At 48.8% G+C, this 18,933-nt stretch overlaps 9 protein-coding genes across 9 annotated transcripts in view; 5 read left to right on the top strand and 4 right to left on the bottom strand.

The window, feature by feature from the left end:
- The window catches only part of GGI43DRAFT_70681 (uncharacterized protein), a 3,282-nt gene extending 1,498 nt beyond the window's left edge, over positions 1-1,784 (top strand). Inside the window, exons 2-3 of the mRNA XM_083210183.1 lie at positions 1-1,489; positions 1,588-1,784. Of these exons, the coding sequence (XP_083059811.1) occupies positions 1-1,239 (1,239 nt within the window). The 3' untranslated portion in view covers positions 1,240-1,489; positions 1,588-1,784. The remainder of the gene's footprint in view (positions 1,490-1,587) is intronic.
- A 257-nt stretch (positions 1,785-2,041) lies between these two features.
- GGI43DRAFT_384530 (SKI complex subunit tetratricopeptide repeat protein SKI3) lies at positions 2,042-6,368 on the top strand (the record flags this gene model as incomplete). Its single annotated transcript, XM_083203533.1, has 2 exons — positions 2,042-2,157; positions 2,219-6,368. 2 exons carry the CDS (start codon positions 2,042-2,044, stop codon positions 6,366-6,368), a joined length of 4,266 nt encoding a protein of 1,421 aa, XP_083059810.1.
- Positions 6,369-6,593: 225 nt separating this feature from the next.
- Positions 6,594-7,352, bottom strand: GGI43DRAFT_384529 (OB fold domain-containing protein; the record flags this gene model as incomplete). The annotated part of the gene is made up of 1 exon (XM_083203532.1): positions 6,594-7,352. The coding sequence occupies one exon, from the start codon at positions 7,350-7,352 to the stop codon at positions 6,594-6,596; it is 759 nt and encodes a 252-aa protein (XP_083059809.1).
- An 877-nt stretch (positions 7,353-8,229) lies between these two features.
- On the top strand, positions 8,230-9,659 carry GGI43DRAFT_407115 (glutathione S-transferase family protein). The gene has a single exon (XM_083206201.1). It carries the CDS (start codon positions 8,608-8,610, stop codon positions 9,370-9,372), a length of 765 nt encoding a protein of 254 aa, XP_083059808.1. The 5' UTR covers positions 8,230-8,607; the 3' UTR covers positions 9,373-9,659.
- Positions 9,660-9,697: 38 nt separating this feature from the next.
- On the bottom strand, positions 9,698-10,885 carry GGI43DRAFT_407114 (uncharacterized protein). Its single transcript, XM_083206200.1, has one exon. It carries the CDS (start codon positions 10,416-10,418, stop codon positions 10,092-10,094), a length of 327 nt encoding a protein of 108 aa, XP_083059807.1. The 5' UTR covers positions 10,419-10,885; the 3' UTR covers positions 9,698-10,091.
- Positions 10,886-11,846: 961 nt separating this feature from the next.
- GGI43DRAFT_70578 (Vps51/Vps67-domain-containing protein) lies at positions 11,847-13,268 on the top strand. Its single transcript, XM_083210180.1, has 2 exons — positions 11,847-12,677; positions 12,760-13,268. Exons 1-2 carry the CDS (start codon positions 12,213-12,215, stop codon positions 13,219-13,221), a joined length of 927 nt encoding a protein of 308 aa, XP_083059806.1. The 5' UTR covers positions 11,847-12,212; the 3' UTR covers positions 13,222-13,268.
- A 46-nt stretch (positions 13,269-13,314) lies between these two features.
- On the bottom strand, positions 13,315-14,396 carry GGI43DRAFT_423375 (GTP cyclohydrolase 1 type 2/Nif3; the record flags this gene model as incomplete). The annotated part of the gene is made up of 3 exons (XM_083208232.1): positions 13,315-13,979; positions 14,062-14,228; positions 14,302-14,396. The coding sequence occupies 3 exons, from the start codon at positions 14,394-14,396 to the stop codon at positions 13,315-13,317; spliced, it is 927 nt and encodes a 308-aa protein (XP_083059805.1).
- Positions 14,397-14,754: 358 nt separating this feature from the next.
- Positions 14,755-15,660, top strand: GGI43DRAFT_70665 (bola protein). Its single transcript, XM_083210182.1, has 3 exons — positions 14,755-14,800; positions 14,864-15,064; positions 15,185-15,660. Exons 2-3 carry the CDS (start codon positions 14,980-14,982, stop codon positions 15,412-15,414), a joined length of 315 nt encoding a protein of 104 aa, XP_083059804.1. The 5' UTR covers positions 14,755-14,800; positions 14,864-14,979; the 3' UTR covers positions 15,415-15,660.
- GGI43DRAFT_427968 (adaptin N terminal region-domain-containing protein) lies at positions 15,661-18,403 on the bottom strand (the record flags this gene model as incomplete). Its single annotated transcript, XM_083208898.1, has 5 exons — positions 15,661-16,500; positions 16,563-16,739; positions 16,795-17,363; positions 17,440-18,077; positions 18,174-18,403. The coding sequence occupies 5 exons, from the start codon at positions 18,401-18,403 to the stop codon at positions 15,907-15,909; spliced, it is 2,208 nt and encodes a 735-aa protein (XP_083059803.1). The 3' UTR covers positions 15,661-15,906.
- Between the last annotated feature and the right edge of the window lie 530 nt (positions 18,404-18,933).

The following is an 18,933-nucleotide window of genomic DNA, read 5'->3' as shown; positions in this document are numbered from 1 at the left end:
CTTCAAGGCCTTCAGGGACTTCAAGGCCTTCAGGGACTTCAAGGCCTTCAGGGACTTCAAGGCCTTCAGGGACTTCAAGGCCTTCAGGGACTTCAGGGACTTCAGGGTCTGCCCGGTATAAATGGTACCAACGGTAAAGATGGTGCCCAAGGTCTCCAGGGTCTTCAAGGTCTTCAAGGCTTTCCTGGTATCAACGGCTCTGATGGTAAAGATGGTGCTCAAGGCCCTGCTGGTAAAGACGGTGCTCAGGGACTTCAGGGACCCCAGGGTATTCAAGGCTTGCCCGGTATAAATGGCACTAACGGTAAAGATGGTGCTCAAGGTCCTGCTGGTAAAGACGGTGATCAAGGTCCTCAAGGTCTTCAAGGTATTCAGGGCCTGTCTGGCATAAACGGCACAAACGGCACTCAAGGTCCTGCTGGTAAGGATGGTGCTCAGGGCCTTCAGGGTTTGCCAGGCACAAATGGCACAGACGGTAAAGACGGCGCTCAGGGACTTCAGGGACTTCAAGGCCTTCAGGGACTTCAGGGCCTGCCCGGTATAAATGGTACCAACGGTAAAAATGGTGCTCAGGGCCTTCAGGGTCTTCGAGGTCCTGCTGGAATAAACGGCACAAACGGCAAGGACGGTGCTCAAGGTCCTCAAGGTATTCAGGGTTTGCCTGGCACGAACGGCACGAACGGCACGAACGGTACAAACGGCACAAACGGTAAAGATGGTGCTCAGGGTCCTCAAGGACCACAGTGTTTGCCGGGTACAAATGGCACAAACGGTACAAATGGCACAAACGGTACAAACGGTGCTCAAGGAGCTCAGGGTCCTCAAGGTATTCAGGGTCCTCAAGGGCCACAAGGTGGTGGTTTTGCCCAGTACGCATATATTGGCTGCTATACGGCGGCCTCATTGCTGAACCAATTACTGAGCAACCAAACAAATGGCCTGTCAACGCAGAACAATTCGTACACCTACAGTTATACCGAAAATACATCTGTCGATAACTGCGCCAGTACCTGCGGTACGCGAAATAATACCGGTGGCCTTCCCACCCTGTTCTTTACACTGGCAACAATAAATAATATAAATAATACATCCGTTTGCACATGTGGAGACGTGCTCGCGGGCACGCCCTCCTACTCATGCAATTCGAAATGCACTTTCACAGATTCAAGTGGTCGCGTAGTCTATTGCGGTGGTGGGACTTCGTCGCAGCCGTTGGTATCTGTCTTTGCCGCATATTAGGCTCAGGATTTGGGTACATAACTAATCGATGTTCACTATCTCAAACTGTTAAGCACATTATTCAAGTGTATATTAGGGTCTTGAAAGTCATTCGCACATTAAATAATAAATAATAAATAATAAATGATTATTCCTCGTTGCCGTGATATCTCCACGTACGTTGTACGTCATTGACGTGCTAAGTATGTGTAGTATCCGATCTTGGAGATGGACTTGAGAATAAACATAATATTCATAGGCTTTATCTATAGTAAGAGTGTTAGTCTATGCCAATTGCAATACGGAATCGAAGACGTGTTGTCTTTCTGGAAAGGAAACTGCTGGTGTGGAGGGGCTCTAGATACCTAGATAACAAGCTTCGTGAAGGGGGGCCAGACATTATTACGTAGGCATACTTGATTTTGGTTGTATTTGCTGCTAATTGAAAGGCAATTTCATATTTTATATGTACATGTCCTCATATGTGGGTGGAATTGCAATAATAACGACTGCCAAAGTCAAACAAACATCACCTTTGCAGACTAACCGGCGAATCCTCGGCTAAAGCAGCTCAAGTGCCGATGGTGCTCGCTTCCCACTTTACTGCCTAGCACCGTCACTACTGATCACAGCTCAGCTTCATTCCTGGGGTATTATCGGGCATGAGTGTCTTAATTTGGAGATTTTGAATGGGCAGAGTCAAGATTTGTCCTGCTATGCACTCCTTTTGCTACCAGAACTCGACCTTTGACTTTGGCTGCCTTCTAACCACCCTTGTGAATGTTCGTTCGACCCTGGTCGTTTCTTGAAGACGTCGGGCATAATGTCGAGCAAGGCGGCTCTGAAGGCCATCAACGAAGCAGTCCGCCAACAAAAGTTTGACGAGGTTATCGAAAAGGCTCAAGAATTTTTGAAAAAGGAGCCAAAAAACCACCAAGGGTGCGGTAGATCTTCTGACTAGCAACCCCTTGGCCTCCACGATTGCTAACTGGCATTTTAGACACATTTTCTTAGCTTTTGCGTTGGATAAGAAGAATAAGTATGATGAAGCTGAGACCATATACAAATCGGCAGCTTCACTGCGCCCTCAGGATGCTCAGGCTTGGCAGGGCCTGATTAAACTATACGAGAAGCAGTCGACCAAGAAGCTGAGAGAATACCAAGATGCAGTGGTGCATCTGGCTCCAATCTTCCATCAGGCGGAAGAATTGTACAAGTGCCAGGAACTTGTCGATAAATACGTTGATTTTGTACGAGTTCAAGGCGATCAGATACAGTATGCCGATGCCCTGTGGATCAGGCTTCCCGAGAGCCCCCTCTATCCCATCCTAGAGGGCTATTTCCCCCATCCCGCCAAGACTTATGAAAGCATTGCTCATATCATCGAAACTTTTGAGAAGAAGCGTATCAATACGCTCATCGGAGAGCGACGGACTAGACTGGGTGCGAAATTGAGTGAAGTTACTCTGGAAGTGAAGCGAGAAATCTACAGTCAAAGCAAGTTGGAACACATTTATCGACAACTCATCAACTGGACAACAGACGATGACCTGAGGCGGATTTATGAAGAAAAATTGCTTCAGTACTGCCACGACCGTATTGCTGTGTTGCCTGCTGGGCCAGCCAAGGTTGAGGAGCAAGAGAAGGTTCTCGGATTGGCGAATGACATGGTTGTCATCAAGCACCCCTTCCGCCTTGCTTGGGATATTGCCATCAATTGGCAAGATAAGAAGGAGATTCGCGACTACGATGTGGAACTTCTCAGGAGCTACTGCAACTTTTTTCCAGAGAGCGATTTGTACAAGATTATTACTGCCTACTTAACCAGCGACTTTTCTCCTTTCGCAGCTCCCCCAGCAGAGGAAGCGCAGATCCTCACACCCATTGAGGGAGAAACTTCTGAAGATAGCGACGAAGACGATGGCGGCGTTCCGACTTTTGTAGTCCCATTGACCGAAGAAGACCGGCTACTAATGATGACTGATGGCATTACAAGTTCTGAATCTGCCTTTGGCTATAGATTAGCGGGACAGTACTTTTTGCGATCTGCAGAATACGAGACTACCGTAGAATTGATGCGCAAGGCTATTCCATTTCTTGGTAGACAGAAACATAAGATCGGATTGGCATATGAAAACACGGATGATGCTTATTCCATCTGTCTCGCAACTGCACTCATCTACTACCAATCTCCAAGACATCATCAAGAAGCCAAGAGCTTGTTTGATAAAATTTTGGAACATGATAAGACTTCAACTCCTGCTCTGATTGGCGTCGGACTCATATTTGAGGAGGAGGAAGAGTTTGAAGAAGCAATTGACTTCCTTACCCGTGCATTGGCTCGGGATGGGTCAAATCTCCGTGTAAAGTCTGAAGCTGCGTGGGTCAAAGCTCTTAAGGGAGATTGGCAAACAGCTCGAGATGAGTTACAGGAGTGCCTTGAGCCCTTGGAAGAGCAAGGTAGTACGGCTAAAGAACTGTTGGCTGATACCCAATACCGAATCGGAATGTGCATTTGGAACTTGGAAGGTGATAGACAAGCTCGAAAGCGCAGAAAGGGTGATTGTGCCTATGCCTATTGGTTGAGCGCTTTGAACAACAACTTGAATCATGCTTCAACATATACTAGCTTGGGCATCTTTTACAGCGACTACGCAAAAGATAAGAGGCGGGCACGGCGGTGCTTCCAAAAAGCCTTGGAGCTATCATCATCAGAGGTAACAGCGGCTGAGCGTTTGGCGCGCTCTTTTGCAGATGACGGCGATTGGGATCGTGTGGAGTTGGTTGCTCAGCGGATCGTTGACTCTGGCAAGGTGAAGCCCCCGCCTGGGTCGAAACGCAAGGGAACCAGCTGGCCGTTTGCGGCGCTGGGTGTTGCAGAGCTGAACAAACAAGAGTTTCACAAGTCGATTGTGTCATTTCAGGCAGCTCTCAGAATCTCACCAAACGATTACCATTCATGGGTCGGTCTCGGTGAATCTTATCACAGTTCCGGCCGTTACATTGCAGCCACTAAAGCCATTCTCAATGCCAAGAAACTAGAAGAAGACTCGAAAGAAGACGTGTCCGGAGATACTTGGTTTACTAATTACATGCTTGCTAACATCAAGCGTGAATTGGGCGAGTTTGATGAATCTATTACACTTTATCAAGTTGTCCTGGAGACGCATGGTGAAGAGGAGGGAGTAGTTCTTGCGATGATGCAAACTATGGTGGAGAATGCTGTTACAAGTGTGGACAAGGGCCTGTTTGGAAAAGCAGTTCATCTTGCTATAGATGTCATCAAGTTTGCCGCAGAGAAAAGCGGCAGCGTGTTGGACACTTTTAATTTTTGGAAAAGCATTGCTGAGGCTTGCTCTATCTTTACTTCAGTCCAGAGCCGAGCGTTGGACTTTCCTCTTGATTCTATCAAGTCTCTGTTAGAGTTGCGGTCCCAGGAGGCTTTTGATGTCTTGGCCAATGTTGACAGAGTTGGCACCGATATCATCTACAAAAAGGCTACGACGAATGATCACTTTGGTTCCGAGCTTGCGATGTGCTTGCATGCATCTATTTTGAGCTATAAACAAGCCATACACGTATCGGTAAACGACATCCACGCACAAGCTGTGGCTTACTACAACCTTGGATGGGCCGAGTATCGAGCTCACACTTGCCTGCCGTCACATCTACGGAAGAAGGCAAATCAATATATCAGGGCTGCTGTTAGAGCGTTCAAACGCTCGATTGAGCTGGAAGCCAGCAATGCAGACTTTTGGAACGCCTTGGGAGTGGTGACAAGTGATATAAACGCAGAAATCTCGCAGCACGCCTTTGTTCGAAGCTTGCATTTGAATGAGCGTAGTCCCGTAGCGTGGACAAACCTTGGAACCTTGGCGCTGCTATCAGGCGATGTCAAGCTTGCCAATGAAAATTTCACAAGAGCTCAGTCAAATGATCCAGACTATACGCATGCATGGCTTGGCCAAGGATTTGTGGCGCTGTTGTGCGGTGAGGCAAAGGAAGCCAGGGGGCTTTTTACGCATGCCATGGAAATTTCAGAATCTTCGTCGCTACCTGCACGCCGTCACTATTCATCCTCGCTGTTTGACCACATCTTGACAGCTCCGCTCAACCTGAACGTGGCATCGTTAATTCAGCCTCTCTTTGCTGTTAACCAAGTCCAAAGCTTACGTCCTAATGATTTGACGTTTCTACATCTTGGCACCCTTTTGCAAGAGCGTACGGGTGAACACTCTCGCGCGGTCAACACCCTTGTGAAGATTTGCGCTAAGGTGGAAGCCGACTACGAAAAGACGGAGTCTGCGGATGACCTCGCACGATTTACACTCGCTAGAATCGATCTTGCACGAGCATTTCTCGCCTCTGGACTCTATGAGCAGGCTGCAGACTGCGGTGAAATGGCACTGCAGCTGAGTGGCGAAGAGAATGAGAATGAGTTGACGAGTGAGCAGCGCAAGAAGGCCAGACTTTCAGCGCATTTGACTGTTGGACTGGCACAATACTATCTGAAGAAGTATAATGAGGCAGAGAAGTGTTTCGAGTCAGCTTTGGAAGAGTCTGACAACAACCCTGATGCGACTTGCCTGCTGGCTCAGGTGCTGTGGGCACAGGGCACTGAAGATGCAAAAGAAAAGGCTCGCGGTGCCCTTTTCGAAATCATTGAGTCGCATCCCAACCATGCACAAAGCGTCTTACTCCTAGGAGTCATTGCATTGCTAGACCAAGACGAGGCAAGCTTAGAAGCCGTAGTAGAAGAGCTCCAAGGCCTTCGAACGAACGACAAGGTCACCGCCACAGAGCAATCTCGCATCGGCGAAGTTCTGCGAGCCGTGGCCTCTCTCGGCGAAGGCAAGACAGAACAAGACATGATCTCTCAAGTCCAGACGGACATCATGCTCTACCCCTACCTCCCCCACGGCTGGTCTTCTCTTGCCGAGGTTGCAGGTGAAGGTGGCGACTACGCGGCTCAGGTATCGCTAAAGGTTGCTGCAAGGGGCATTCCGCCGCGGGGAGAGCTGGAAGCGCAGGACTTGGCAAAGGCGTATTCGTGCACAGGCAGGGTGGCAGATGCGCAGAGGGCGGCGTTTTTAGCGCCTTGGGAGGTGTCTGGGTGGAATGCTTTGGAAGCTGGTGTTGAGGGTATATGATGGCAGCGATATAAAGAGAATGGATGATGATGAGTATTATGTCAGGGCTTGTGAAGAAATGACTGTTCACAGGTGTAGAAAGGGTTAAGGCATTTATATGGTACTACGATATGTACTTACCGTATTACAACTTTTCGTATTCCAGCAAAGATACAGGTACTATAACAAAATAAGAAAAAGGGGGGTATCACAAAGTAGTTTGGCTTCCAGATCCAATGTTCATCCTCATCGCGGCCTGTCAGCACCCACACTCTCCTTCAGTCTCGCCAGTCTGCCCTCCATCCACGTCTCATGCCACGCATCAATCTTCCCTCCTAGCAGCGTGCAAGTCTCCGGTGTTAGAAGCACCGTCCCCCTCGCCACGACAGCTCCAGCCTTGAGCAAGATTTTCTCCCCAATGTGCGTTTTCCCAATCCCAATGCCGTTTATGCGCTTCAGCTCCACGGCAAAGACCCGTTTGCCCTGTCTATCCTGCAGCACTAGTCTATGCACGGCGTTTGCTCCCCCCGTAGTAGCAGTAGCGGAGGCAGCAGCAGCAGCAGGGCGAGACGTCTGAGTCTGGGCCGTAGAAGAACCATCCGCATCTGTATCGCCGTCTTCGGGAGCAACCACCCGAATGACTTGTCTCCCGCGCGTGCGCTCTCCGCGCTCAATGGCCTCGAGCTCTTCGACCTGCTCCCAGCGACTAAGACTCAGGTTCTCAATGTCAATGACTTGAACGTGGATGTTTTGCGCAAGCTTTGTCTCTTTTACAGTTGCTACATCGATGGTTGTCGGGAAGACTGGTGCTGAAGGGTCGATGATGGCGCTGCTGGACGTGTTTGTCAGGTCGGATGCCAGAAGACGTGCTTTGGCGGTTGCGAGGAGAGACGGTATTGGCGGGGGAGGCGAGCGCGCGGTTGTGAGAGTCGTGAGGAAGGAGGGAGAGGGAGAAGGAAGAGATTGGGCGAGAATAGCTCGTCGGAGCTGGGGAACGAGGTCCATTGAGTCGCGTCGTTTTTGTCTTGCTTAATTCTTGTGTGGAACGGAGCTGATTGAAGCTCGTGAATTTCCAGAGTAATGACGTATGGGTACCTATCGATTAGTGGGTGATGGACCTGGTCCCTGTAATTACCTACCTAGGTAGGCGCTAAACGCGTTGACCTTGGGGTTTTTTATCAACCACCTGTACATACGTGTATCTATATAAAGTACTACATCATAAGAAGGCCAAGTGCAGGTACCAATTTAGCTATTTCAACGTGATTGATACGATATGAAGCGAATAAGAGCTATTTATTGACCAACTGTAACTATGCGTCGACACTCGCAATCATGTGCGGAAAGAAGATGCAGCTTGCCTATAGGGTACCTTGATAGTCAAAGTGCCAACACTCGCAACTCTAAAGCCATGAGGAACATTCCAGCTTATTTTGACGAGAGTTCCGTATTTGATGCAGCAAGATAGCCGTGGTTACACAGTCGAGATAGTTAGGAGCGGTAATTGCCTTGCTAGCAAATCCAGTGTCTATGCGCAGTTAATAGGTGCCTTTGTGAACAAGAATTGTACATGATGGCAATTCTAGTTATCACGTCATGTAGCATGTTTATGCTCTTCCACTCTTCCACTCTTCCACTCTTCCACCATCCTAAGCGACCGAGAAAATAGTATGATAACTATGGCTTCCAACATCTTTCCTCTACGGGAACTATCTGCCACGGTGGCTGAATAAGCTGCGGCATAACTGCCCCAAAGAATAGGTTACCTAGTTGCGCTATTATTCAGCCTCTCGGCTGTTAGTGGTCTTATAAATGCCCTATTTAATAGCAGATGATTTGTAACCGTGTCAGTGGCCGTGTCTTAAGGTTTCAAGGGTTGCGACAGAAATTGCCTAAAGGAGCACTAGCTGTGCCCGTTTGCATGATGAGATCATCGCAATGTATAACGATGGAGCGTGGCCCAGCCAGTCGCATTATATATCACCCAATTAGAAATAACCTTTGTTTCTGGAACATACAAGTAGATGGATTGCAACCACAATGAGTTTTGCTGCGGCGCATATTTCTAAGCGGGCGTTTGCGGGCAGGCTGGGCTGCAATACCAGCCATGGCTCTCTGAGTAGTATATAGGCTTGCCACTCAGCCCGGCATTGGAAGCGGCATTCACAACATCTTCACCCACTCTCAATACAACGATCCAGTTAAAAGGCGCTCATTTATACACACTACAACCTCAATTGGAAACAAGACATCTTCCATCATGGCGGCACCTCAACCTCACATCAAGCTGTACACTGACTCCACCCCCAATGGAATCAAGATCACCACAGCACTGGAAGAGCTCGGACTCAAGTACGAAGTCGAGCACGTTGACATTAGCACTCTTCGCCAAAAGGAGCCTTGGTACCTCGAAATCAACCCCAATGGCCGAATTCCCGCCATTGTAGACACATTCGATGATGGCGAGCCCATCAGGGTCTTTGAGGGTGGAAGCATCTTGCAGTATCTGACTGAGCGATATGATCCCGAGCACAAGCTGTCGTTCCCCAAGGGCAGCAGAGAATACTATGAATGCAACAACTGGCTATTCTTCCAGCACGGAGGTATTGGTCCCATGCAAGGCCAGGCCTCTCACTTTCTCAAATACGCTCCCGTCAAAATCGAGTATGGCGTTAAGCGTTATGTAACTGAGACAAGGAGACTCTACAGTGTCCTTGACACTCAGCTGTCCAAGTCCAAATCCGGATACTTGGTAGGAGACCACCTCTCCATCGCAGATATCGCCAACTTGTCGTGGGTGATTTTCGGTGAATACACCGATGTTGACATGAATGCTTTCCCACATCTCAAGGAGTGGGAGGCTAGACTGAGCGCAAGGCCTGCTATTACCAGGGGATTCCACATCCCCAAGGTACTGGGCATCAAGAGCGATGACCCCGAGGGCGCCAAAAAGTACCAGAACCACCATGCGGATTGGGTTATTCGAAGCCAGCAGTTGGAGCAAGAGGCGTTTGGCAAGAAATAAAAAGTGTACCGATAGATAAAATGAGTAGAGATAGATGACACATGTATTACTAGCGAAAATAATGAATTTTTTTTGTCACTAATTTCATAAAGTAAATTATATTTATTTTTCTACGTTGAAGATAGCTGCATACTATTTCTTTTACTTGTTTTGTCAACTATCACTGTGAATGTCTTCATCTAACGTCCAATGTCCCATTCAGAACTAATTTTTGCATCATTCCAAGAGAACCATAATAGCTCGATCCTGAAACGAAAAGGCAGTATATTCATGTAATAACATGCAGCCATCACCTGACTGTACGCGGAAGACTACCAGGTCCAGCGGTATGAATATGCTCGCGATAAGCTCAGGGTTATCAGCAAAGTCTCGCCGTACAAACTCCAATTCCTGGGCATCTGTAACGAGTTATAATTACAGCTGGTGATAAGATTTATGGCGGACATCGTGTGATTCTTGGCATGCTTTCCAAAGGCCGGCGTCCTGGTTGGGGGCCGATTCTTTATCTCGAATAGCAACCAAACGGCCAAATCCGTCCTCACCACCCTCAATGGTGAGAAAATGAGCGCATTTGTCGAGTTTCCGAGCAGTGAGCTTCTAGAATGCCGGATGGATTTCGATGGGTAGTCGTGTGAAGAGTGTAAACTCCGCCATGGTAACGCAAGGGTAACCTACGTGGCTCTCCGTTGTGTCGTCCGGATCAGTAAATACCGGCAGTATCAGTATCTGTTAAATTTGTTTTTGGTTGGCAAACCCGCTCGATAATGCCTGATCATGGGGATGCAATTCTCCTTTGGAGGCAAAATATAGTCATATCCCACAGACGCCGATAATTCTCTTAGGATGGTGAGATCAAATGCGTGGATATGCCAAACAAGAATTATAGACGTTCGCATGTCAAACAGAGCGACAAATGGTGTATCAAAATCGCAGGAATAGTGTATGTCCTGTTTTGGCAAGATTTCTGAGCTGGTGTTTTCCCCTAGCTTTCTGTTTTCCTTAAAATCGTTTTGGGCCGCTGTCACTTGGAGATTGTAGCTATTCATGGAAACTTCCGGTTGCTTGGTGAACCTCTCTTGAAGATAGTTGCAGACTTCCACATAGTGCCCGAATGTGTTGGTGTCCAAGGTCGTTGAGCCAAAGCCAAATCGGCAGCCTCCAATGTCAGGGCCGAGAAGGAAAGCCAAGAAGACACTGACCTCTTCGTGGAAGAGGAACTGCGATAAGATTTACTCAATGAGCCGTTTTGCTGTCAGTAGCCCACGATAATCAAGACCTTTCCCAAGTGGAGTGGCAGAACATATGTATTTTCTGCTGTATCTTGGCATGGCCTCTACCATCCATGTTACTGTCCATATATCGATTAAAATTGTTTCATTATACCTCATTAATGACGGAGACTCACTTATAGTCAAAAGCAGCGAAATATGCCTCTCAACTGCTTTGATCGCCTTTGAAATATATCTTGTCTGCACGTGCTGTTCTTTTGATGTACTGGGTGGTTGAGTTCAGCTCCAAGTTTTGCCATAGACATTCAGCCGTTCATGTCAAGAGTATGCCAAGATATTGACAGTGTAAGATGGTGCCAGTGAAATTGCACAACAGCAATCCCACCTTGCGTCATAATTCGGGTGCCATTTTCCCATTATCAAACCACCAATGTAATTGGGAGTTCAAATTGGTTTGTTGTATCGAGTTATGTCATTGAAGTGATGATGCGTCACATCAAGAATTAGGTTGAGGTATGCTTAGTTGGTATGGGCGTGTCTGAGAGATTGCTAAGGCTTGAATATGCGCGACTTCTGGATCTTTATTATAAGAGGTGTAGATAAATATCCCCAACTTGCACTTCGTCAATGTCAGATGAGAAACAAAATCAGTATATTTCGAATTCTTACCAGCTTGGAAGCGGTGTCCTTCCGGCTGTGTCTTGTGCTAACCCATGGCTTCTTTAATAGCAGGAGACGTCATAATATGTCGGTATGCCTAGCACTTGGAGATGATGAAAGGTTCAAGATAATTTGAGTCTGTCTATGCCAGGTGATTGGTCTTTTATAGTAGGCTGGCCCTCGAATGTGCGCATCCCGTATATGCATGCCGCCGCTTCACTCAGATGACCTTAGGGTATTCACCCTACGTGATACAGAGGCCAAACCCTGCGGTGGTGAATATTTGAGGGCGATAGAGAGATATAGAAGATTCAGCAATTGGGAATCTACAATGGTGAATTGTTTACATCAAGCCGCGTGAAGGCCTTTGGCTTGCTTCTGTGCAGCTATATCGGTATGCTTTCATGGCTGACAGCTGAGAAATACGAAAAAATATCCAGACAGACAATATACAATACAAAAGATAAACCAGACCATGAAATGATTTATATGGTAATAGCAGCTACAATGACAAGACCATGGCAAATGTAGATGTAGATACGTGTAGATACCAGTAGGTGTAGATAGGTAGATATTGGTGGATATAAGCAATAGAAGGCATATGTTGACGTAAACATACGCGCATATAGAGAGACGTAAAAATGAGCAAATTTGATTCTTATCCCATTAACACGTTAATTGGCCCATCATAATATGTAAAAGCTCTTTATACTGCCTGTCCGCTGAGGTACCAGACAGTCCCGCTTATTCTGTCTGCGGACATCTGCCATGGCGTTGACCCTTTAAGCCACTATAATCATTGCACCCAGCCAACACCCTGGGCCTTGTTTAGCTTCGCTAGCCAGGTCCCTGCGAGGCTGTGTTGTCACCTCCTTCAGGCCTTCAGCCTCATCGCACATCTCTCACTCTCTCATACTCTCTCCAACATCACCACCAGCTTCAACCTTCACAATGTCCACCATTGCCTCCTCCCGCAATCCTCCCGCGCCGCTGCGCCGCACCCCCTCCGGCACTCCCACGTCTTCCGCCCGTCCCTCGTCCGACATCTCTCGGTCTGCCGTGACATCCCCTGTCCTCGGCGCATCTCAGCCTGCCACCGGCGTCAAACGCTCCAGCAACCGAGCTGCCCTCCGCGAATACTACAACCTCCGTGCAGCTGCAGCTTCTGGCTCTGGCCCTACAACTCCACGCATCATCGAGGCCTCCGACTCGGAAGTCCCTGCAAGCGAGATCGATGCGCCAGACTTCAACTTGGATGAATACCTCCAAAAGGTCGTCTCAGACAGCAGTCTACAGGAGCTGTTGAAGCTATACACAAGAGTGCTGGGTGAAGTTAGAGCATTGGACGCAGAGAAGAAAGCACTTGTATACGACAACTACAGCAAACTCATCACTGCAACGGAGACGATTAGAAAGGTGCGTGTTATCATTTGATACGATGTGGCATGAGATTATAAGATTACAGCAGCTAACCAATTCGCCTTCCTTCGATGTATAGATGCGAGCCAGTATGGATCCCCTGAATCCTATGGCTACAACACTCGATCCAGCCATCGCACACATCTACAGCCAAGCTTCAGCCATACAAGAATCAATGCGAAAATCGGTGCCGTCCCCCGATTCAGAAGAGGGCAAGGCTCGGGAAGCACAACAGCAACGCCAGCGGACGAGACAGCTGGCCATTGAAGTGCTTGCAACTCCAGAGCGGCTACAAGCACTGGTGAAGGAGGGCAGATTTGAAGAGGCGAGAAGACAGTGGGAGATGCCGCGGAAGTTACTGGAATCTTGGAAGCAGAAGGGAGTTGGCGGAGACGACGTACAGGCATGCATTGACGAAGGCGATGCAGCGATTGCCTTGACACGGACCAGGTCACCAGCACCACCTGAAGTAAGAGCGTCAAATGATGGGCGGCGATATGGCCCATTGCACTCTAATACGCCACCTGCCATGAAGCAATGATTGCCTGGTCGTTCTTAAATCTATGCAACGAACCCAGTCTATCTGACGCCGTATATCAAAATCTCCCATACCACAGCCACCGGAAGGAGGGTCTCAGTCCTCTTCCAAGGTGCTCACATCCACTATCCTAAACGGATCCGAGTCAAACTCGCTCAATAATACGTCTGCCTCCGGCTCAACTTCTTTCAGCAGCGCCTCCAAGCTTGGTTTCAGCACCTCTCGGAGGTAGCCTCTTTCTGAGTTGCTGTGGAATACCTGGATCAGGGTTCTACCTTGTTGAATGGCCCTGAGAGCAGAATGGTGACTCGTCTCACCCATGACGAGCAAATCTACATCTGCTGACTTGAGCACGTCATATCCGCTTCCCGCACAGACACCAAAACTACGCACAGTAGTGGCTTTGATGTCGGCGCCAACAGGAGATGCAACCATGATGTGTTTCAGCCCTCCTAGCTTAAGAGCCAGTCTCTTGATAATCTCTGCCAGAGACACTCCGCCATTCTCAAAGCGTCCTATGCTGCCATATCCGGCTGGGGAATGGGTCTCAGGAGCCGTGGCGCAGGGAATAGCGACGGAGCGAGTGCTCTTGTGAGGGCCCGAAACAATATCGGCGAGCCATGTGTTAAGGCCCTTTGGTGCAGCATCCACAGCGGTATGCGGACAGTAGACTGCAATACCAGCTTTTACGAGCTGTAATAGGGTTGCTTGTTGAGGGTCGCTGTTTGTAATAGACTTGAGGCCGGAAAAGATGAAGGGATCTAGATGTAGAGGGCGAGGAGGAGCATATTAGCATGAGTGATGGATATAGATATATCGAAGAAAATAGAAGAATAAACATACGGTAACTGACAATGACGCTGACACCTTGGCCAATGGCATCAACCGCGACCTGAAAAGTGAGGTCGTTTGTCACCATAACCGTCGGTTGACGCTTCTTTGTCTCATCGGAATTGTCAATCAGCAGCCCGACATTGTCCCATTTTCGATCAGCAAGCTCCTCGGGGTATCTACAGCATCAATGTCAGAGAAACCCATCTCGATAGCAGGTTAGAGATGGCGATGATGCCCACGTAAACGTACAGCGTCCTCATGGCGTCTACAACCTGCTGTGTAAACTTGGACGGCTCAGCCTGCCATGCGCCCCATGCGCCAACACCATCAGAGTAGTCAGTCATGCTGTTATTATCGAGGTTCTTGCTCGTAGTGGAAATGGTTCGTCGCGATAAAGGACCGGTCGAAGAGACGATGACGCTGGAATGCTGCAGAGGGGCTGCGATTGAGAGAGAAGCGAGCTGTGAAGATGCTAAGCGGGGTGACGCCGTTCGGATTGCCGACAATAGATTTATGCGGGGGAATCTCGCCAATACCATGGCAAGTCTCGCGATGATAATTGATGTCGAAGAAGAGAAGAGAAAGATAAGAGGATTGATCAACGCAGAGCCAAACTATTGGCCGGAATCTGCCCCTCCACCTCAAAGGAAGCTCAGCTAAGCTTCTTCTTCCTCCACCATAGAATGGCCGCCCAGCAAATCAGAGCTCCAGTAATGATTTCATACCGTCCCAAATCAACCAAAATACTGTATCAAGACACTGTCATTTTATACCACCCCCCACGATCTAGACCAATTATCTAATCAATCAGATCGTAGTATCTGCATTACGTCCGATTGTCGCAAAGCTACCTTGCTGCCTACCAACCTGCGTCTTCCTTTTCACAGATCTCTCTCACACAACCACATATAAAACACATATACCCCAATGGCTTCAATAACAGAAGCCTCCCTCCGCGAGACCATCACTCAGCGCCTCGGCGCAGTCCACGTCGAGGTCACTGACATGTCTGGTAAGTCGCATTACCAATCATACTCTCACCCTTGCCCCTCCATCCCTGCAAACCGTCCATTCAGCTGCAACATATTGGAAAAGCTCGCCGGTAACTAATCAAGCATTATAAAACTACTAGGTGGCTGCGGCCAAGCCTTCACCTCCCTCATCGTCTCCCCTCAATTCCAAGACCTTAAGTCCCTCAAGCGGCACCGCCTCGTCAACACCGCGCTCAAGGAGGAGATTGCCGCCATCCACGCCTGGACGGCTAAGTGCCAGACTCCCGAAGAGTGGGACAAGGAGAGGGATACTGCAGCGCCGTCGCTGGATGGAACGGTGGGGGGACATGTTGAGGGGACGAACCAGTGAAGAATATCAATAAGAGGTTGTGACGAATACTTTGATGCGGAAATTCGAGACATGTGATGCGACTCACTGGGAGGAGAAAAAGATGGAGTAGGCGATATGGGCGCGAAGATGTATATACCCAAGAAAGGAAGCGCTTCAGAGGGGAAAGCACCAGATCACGACAGCGACATCAGTGCTTCAAGACCTGGTCATCTCTTGGATAGTACGGCATAAGATACTATGTAGCCCTACCATAGCAAAGGGCACCCGACAGAGCGGCATAGAGAGTATCAACTCGAAAAAATATCTTTATAGCTTATATATATATATCAAGAGTCAAATCATCAAATATGCTTCACTTATTAACTACTATATTCCCAGCAGCCCAAAGACCTCCCTCCGTTCTTTACCCTGCTTCAACATCTCCCATAATACCTGTTCCTTTTTCTCTTCTTCCCCTTTTGTCCAGAGTCCCTGCTCGTACATATAACAAAAAAGAGCATTGCAGGCAATCTACAACAGACCCAAGAGATCATCGCTATCCTTCTTAGGCTGCGCGCCGCCCTGCGCATTGTGTAGCTGCATGGCCGCTGGCAGTGGCTCGCTGGTAGTCGCACCTCCAAAGTTCAGCCCCTCAAATCCGTTCATTAAGTCGTTCATGCCACCTGCAGGAGCAGCAGCCGGTACTGCACTACCACCTGCGGGAGGGGCATCAAACATGCTCATCATATCAGCCATACCGCCCGTGGCTGGGCTCTGCACTCGGTCAGGGGTTCCTGTTGCGCTGTTCTGCTCTTGAGAGGCCGGAGCCGCGCCATCAAAGTCGATATCGAGCAGATTTTCGATATTGTTCTGCGAGACAGAGCCAGATCCGTTGGCGGCGACAGAGACGGCGATGGGGTTCTCTGCGGCGTTCTGGCGCTGTTCCTGGATAGCAGCCCTCTGGATCTCGTCTGCACCGAACCGACCCTTGCCAACAAAGGCTTCGGGAGGCTTGTGGTATACAGATGCAAGAGTCGAGAGCTCTGACAGGAGTTGCTCTAGCAGCGATGCTGGTAGGCTCGTCATTGTTGTGGAAATAGTTGGTTTTGTTGACAGCACAATGTTCTTGAGGAAAATGTCAGCAAAATGCACACTCTCAACGAGTAGATAGATGCAGGTCCTCTTACCTTGGCAACTTCCAAGTCTCCTGACAGCAGTCGCCAGTAGACATATGCTCTGTCACGGATATCGGGATTATCATTGTTAGTCGTTGCCTCTTGCAGCACCTTTTGGACCAGACTCTGTGCTCCACTGGGCTTCTTCAAAAACAGCTTCACAACGGCTGTCAAGATCTGAAGTTGGGTCTGCAAGTCGTGTTAGCCCATGGAATTTATAACAGTCATCTTACTCAAATCATACCTGTGTAAATTCCTCTGAAAAGGTGTCGACAAAGCCATCAAGAATCTCCTCAGCGTTGCTAATCTTCTCTGCATATTCTCCCACGACCCAGATGAGCGATCCACGAGCATTGGCTTCATCCAACTCGTCAATGTAGTTGCAAAGTGAAGGAATGACACCCTCATAACCAGGGTATTTTCGCAGAATGTCCTTGATGACCACAACAACCTCTTGCACAACGTAGTTGACTTTGGTAGCGAGAAGGTCTTCGAGCGCCTGAACACACTTGGCACTGGCATCCTCGATCTTGATGGCTACTTGGCCGATGGCCTTGACAGCTCGGCGCACAAAGTCCATGTCCACTTCCAGAGCATATTCCTTCAACTCTGCAAGAAGCTGTTCGTAGTTCTTCTCATTTGCTATTCTGACCATGATTTCCAGCTTCTGCATTTTCACATAAGGCGGGTCGTTGTATTTGCAGAAGAAGACTCTCAGCTCCTTGCTTAGAATATCTGGCTTGGCTTGAAGAAGAAGATCGATGTTCCTGAGGGCAACGTACTGAACCTCTGGCTGGGATGCAACCAATGTGACTATTTCGCATCTTGGTGTTAGCAATAATTGTATCTACTAGAAGCCAGGAATTCGCAACTGTATATCAAAACATACCAAGAGGAGGTGCCATCTTTTTAAGATATGACCGCACAAGCTCAGAGTTGATTGACTTCATATGAATAAAGACAACCTTGACAGCAGCCAATACCACACTAGGGTTGACGTGCTGGAACTGCGGGATGACCCTCTCGCAGATGTGTTCCGACTCCTTGACGTCGGAAGCGGCATAGTCTGCCAACACGGTCAAAATGGTGATCCTACCCCATTCGGTACACTCGTTCATGGCCATCAGTAGTTTCTTAAGAATCGGAGGAGTGACCAGCAATGCTCTAGTTTCGGGCGCAGTCTCGCTAATCTCAGCCAGTGCTTGGACTGAGTTTGCGACCACCATCGGGTTTGGATCGCCAATCAGCTCTTGAAGTGAGTCGATGAATCCATTCTCAATGCAAAGGGCCGGGTTCAGGTCGAAAAGCTTGGCCACGCAAATGGCCGCAGTCTTGCGTACGTATGGCGACTCATCCCGTAGTGTTTTCCGTAGCGGCTCCTCCATGTAGTCCACCATCTTGTCCACCCTGATACAGCCCATTGTGCGGATGGCGAGCGCTCGTACGAGTGGGTTCGGGTCTTCTGAGTCTTGTACAAAGGTGTTGACGGCGAGAATGCAAAGATCTGGGTGCGTTTTGGCGTAGTTCCTGATTCATTATATATTAGTCCAAGTTCCAGCAGCGTCACTGAACACCCCAAAGATGGTTCGCTAGCAATCACAGGATCATATGTAGAGAACATACATGAGATAAAGATAGACCAGCTTCTTCTGATCAAGGTCGCTAGTCGCAATGTTCTTCAAGACGTCAGGGAACAGGGCAGAGACATCCTTGCCCAGCGTCATGGCCATGATAGTCTTCTGGATCGACTCCTTTCGCTCGTACGCATACTGTGAGACCAGACCTGCTCGCAGCTCAAAGGTCTCTCCCTTCCGAGGCGCGGCAAAAGCGCCCCGGATGCGATTCACCGCCATCGTCGAGGAGCTTTAGATGTTTGGAGGGGCACGAGGATTGTCTTGGTGTCGGTCGAGATGCCACGTCCAGAGAGGGGAGCGTCCACAGGAGATTTCGAGGTGGGAGCTGCTCTGGAGGGATAAAAAGGCTAATGGCACTCCGGCTACGTCTGCCAGAGGAACCTCAAGTCGCGGCGCTCCGTATCGTGGCCTCTTCGCCTGGGAAGTTGTCGTTTCGAGGGGGTTGCGAGTTGCAAGCTTATGGATTGGGACATAACCTAAGCTAATATTAGGACCGCTACTACTCTTCGGTGACCACAGGTACTATGTTCGCTGTATGCCAATCAAAAACTCCACTAAAAGGCGGCTCCGAACGCTACATCAGCGCCAGCCAAAGGGCCAGATTGACAGGCAATGCTGAGTCATCCACGGGGCTTCGTCAGGGGACAAGGGCTGCAGCTAACAGATGCAGAATAGGATATACGAAGTACTCCCGGATGATTATCTCGATGCCTAAAGTTGGAGATTTCCATAAATGGCAGAAACATTGT

Source organism: Trichoderma evansii (genome assembly GCF_050947405.1).
Source record: "Trichoderma evansii strain SZMC 28006 chromosome Unknown GGI43scaffold_12, whole genome shotgun sequence".
Lineage (NCBI taxonomy): Eukaryota > Fungi > Ascomycota > Sordariomycetes > Hypocreales > Hypocreaceae > Trichoderma > Trichoderma evansii.
The sequence above is the reverse complement of the archived record's forward strand: the minus strand, read 5'-3'. Positions and strand labels throughout refer to the sequence as shown.